We start from the raw sequence: 2,909 nt of genomic DNA, 5'->3' as shown, positions 1-2,909 counted from the left end.
GAGTATAATGGACCAGGCGAGAAAATAACAAAAATAATGAACAACCATATACCAGAGACATTTTGTGGGGGTGGAGTGGGGAATGGGATCAAAAATATGTGTGTGTGTGTGTGGAAGGGAGGAAATGCTCGGGACTATGGTGGTGGCACACAGGTGATTTGGTGATGGGAAACCCACGGGGATTACAATCGAGATGGAAAAAAATAGTGCAAAATGATGTAAAAATAAACTTTTGTAATAATTAAAAAAAAAAAAACACAAAACACTTTCCCTCACATTCTCTTTTTAAAAATAAGAAGAGACATTAACTTGCACATCATTATAGAGCTAAACATAGCAAAGACAATACTACAATCTCAATCTTCTACTTACTGGTCGTATTACTATTGCACACTGTCCTTCTAAAGCACCTCATGAAACTCCTTCAGCTACTGCACTAAAACTTGCTCAAACAATTAAGAACTTATTATGATAAATCAAAATACATCTATTTTTATTTCTTCATGTCACTATGTGTATATGACACCAGCCAGCAAGGAAAGATGAAATGTTCAGTGTTTTGTTTTAAAAAATGAAGCTAAATAAAACACTTGAACTTAATTTTATTTAAATGACCTACGAGTAAAAATTAAGTATTTAATAGGATCAAATCCTCACTTCTTCAGTATACCAAGGTTTTGGGGTATTGAGGAGTTTTTGTTTTGTTTTAAAGAGAAAGTTAAATGGAGGGTATATTTGAAATGTTTTCCACTTTCACACTGGTCTAGAAATAATGTAAAGAAACCACTGTACAGCTGGCGTGTTAAGTAGCAGGAGTAAAGGTCTTTCTTGTTGTCTGAAAGTGAACAAACATGGCCAGCTATGGCATCTGCTTCTTCTATCACCCAATCACACAGCATAGTTTTTAAAACGTGGCCATTATCTCCTTAACAGCAGGTCCACAAAAATTCAAAAAAAATTTTTTTGGTACACATTTTGTACCATGGTGTTTCCCCTATGTGTTTAGGCTTTGATTCAAACTATCATTTGTTTGTTTTGTACTTCTTCGATTTTAAAATCCAGGTTTAAAAACACACTCAACTTTCAAGGCTTGTCAGGTACTACGTGCTGTGATGCAACAGTGAACAAAGTGGGTAAGATCTATTCTCATGAAAAGACAGTAAAGAAGAAATGAGTCAGGCTCTCAAAGGGGATGACTAAAGGTCACACCCATAAGGAATTTCACCAAGTACTGTAAGTAGAGCTGTAGGCTACTGTCAAATCTGCAAAACAAGAGGTTACTTTAATAGTGGTGAAAAAGTTTCTCTTGCTCGTTATTTTAGGCATTCCTTCTTGTCCTCCAAATTTGCCACATAAATGACAACCTCTCCTTAATTCTGCTCCACCGAATAGCTGGCTTAAGGAGCACACCTTGACAGTGGGCCAAGAAGCAACCAAATCAGGGAGAAATCAAAGCGCAAAAGCCTGGGTGAAACTGCTCACCAAGAGCATGGGGCTCTGGAAAGTACACACCGTCCTGCTGGCTTAAAGACATCGTGCATCCTTTCAAACGAAAGGCCAAGGCACCTCTGGGAGGCCAAGGCTTTGCTCCTTGCAGCTAGTATCTGCGGAGTTGTCTGGAGCCCCGATTCTTAACTCCAGGACACCATCCCAAATCGGTTGCTTGGGTGAATTGAATCTCCAGGTTCTGGTGTCCACCAGGAAGGAATTCCTAACTTCTTTCACGCCCTGTCCTTTCCCTCTGAAACACTTAACACGCAGTTGGAAACGACAAACTTGTGACTTTTTCTGAGTGGCAACTGTTCCTCCCTCAGGCTAGTTCACCGCTGTGTCTATCAGCGTTTGGTCCAGTGCTTGGCGCAGAAACTGTGGTGACGAAATACAACTACATGAAAGAACAGGGAGAGATGGAAAGGAAGAAGGGAGTCTTCTTCTTAACGGCCTAAAAGAAAAGGGGGTGCATTACACCCCGGCCCTTTTCCATTCTGAGGCCAAACAGAGGAAGCTTAGATGGGACAAAAGGGGGGGGGGGATGCCTGGTGCCAAGGTCACGGGATGCTGAGAGCAACGACCAGCCCAAATGTCAGAGTCGCGGGCACCTTCCTTGGGGTAAATGGCAGCCGTCCCCGCCCGGCCAAGCCCGGTTGGCCCAGAGGGCCCACGACAGGTGTGTCCCGCCACCCCCCAGGGCAGCTAGTCAAGGGCACTCGCGCCCCGGGCGTCGCAGCCAATGAGCGCGAGGCAGCTTCGCCGCCGCAGCCAATGGGCGCCAGACCCGCGGGACGCCGCAGCCCGCGTGCTCTCCCCGCGTCCCCCCGCCCCCACCGCGCACAACCTACGTGACCCCCCACGTAGGAAAGACAGTCCGGATGCCCCGGAGGGCCACACTTCCTAACCTAGAAAAACGCGCTGGCCCGCTCTCCCGCCGGCCTGAGGCCAGGGGACGGGGGAGGGATGTAGGACCGCGGGGGTGGCGGGGGGAGGGATGTAGGACCGCGGGGGTGGGGGGGCAGGTAGCGTGTGGCGAAGACGCCTAACCCCAGTGAACCCTCGCCCCGTGAAGCCCCGTGAAGCGCGTGTGCACGCGCCTTGCGTGTGTGTGTGTGTGTGTGTGTGTGTGTGTGTGGAGTGTAGGTGTCCCGGGACACCCGCAGCTCGGCGGGGCAGGCCCGTCGTCCCGGTGCTATCTCCATCTCCCGGGTTACCTGGCTCTGGCAGAAGCCACGGCGGCGAGGCCTGGGTGGAAGGCGGAGGCGACCCCAGACAGGACGCGACCCGAGTGCAGCAGGGCCATGGTGGGCGGCGAGAGGGCAGTGGGTAGCTGCAGGACGGAGCGGAGGGCCGGCGGGCGCAGACACGGAGCCGCGGGTTCCTGCTGAAGGTAAGGACAGCGACTCGCCGGTCCCGGC

At 49.5% G+C, this 2,909-nt stretch overlaps 1 protein-coding gene across 1 annotated transcript in view; it reads right to left on the bottom strand.

Annotated features, from left to right (window-relative positions):
- The window catches only part of GOT2 (glutamic-oxaloacetic transaminase 2, mitochondrial), a 17,390-nt gene extending 14,487 nt beyond the window's left edge, over positions 1–2,903 (bottom strand). The window contains exon 1 of the mRNA XM_004690506.2: positions 2,706–2,903. Within this exon, the coding sequence (XP_004690563.1) occupies positions 2,706–2,794 (89 nt within the window). The 5' untranslated portion in view covers positions 2,795–2,903. The remainder of the gene's footprint in view (positions 1–2,705) is intronic.
- Between the last annotated feature and the right edge of the window lie 6 nt (positions 2,904–2,909).

Source organism: Condylura cristata, unplaced genomic scaffold, assembly GCF_000260355.1.
Source record: "Condylura cristata isolate star-nosed mole 26May11 unplaced genomic scaffold, ConCri1.0 scaffold00028, whole genome shotgun sequence".
Classification (NCBI taxonomy): domain Eukaryota; kingdom Metazoa; phylum Chordata; class Mammalia; order Eulipotyphla; family Talpidae; genus Condylura; species Condylura cristata.
This window is presented reverse-complemented; position numbering and strand designations above follow the sequence as displayed.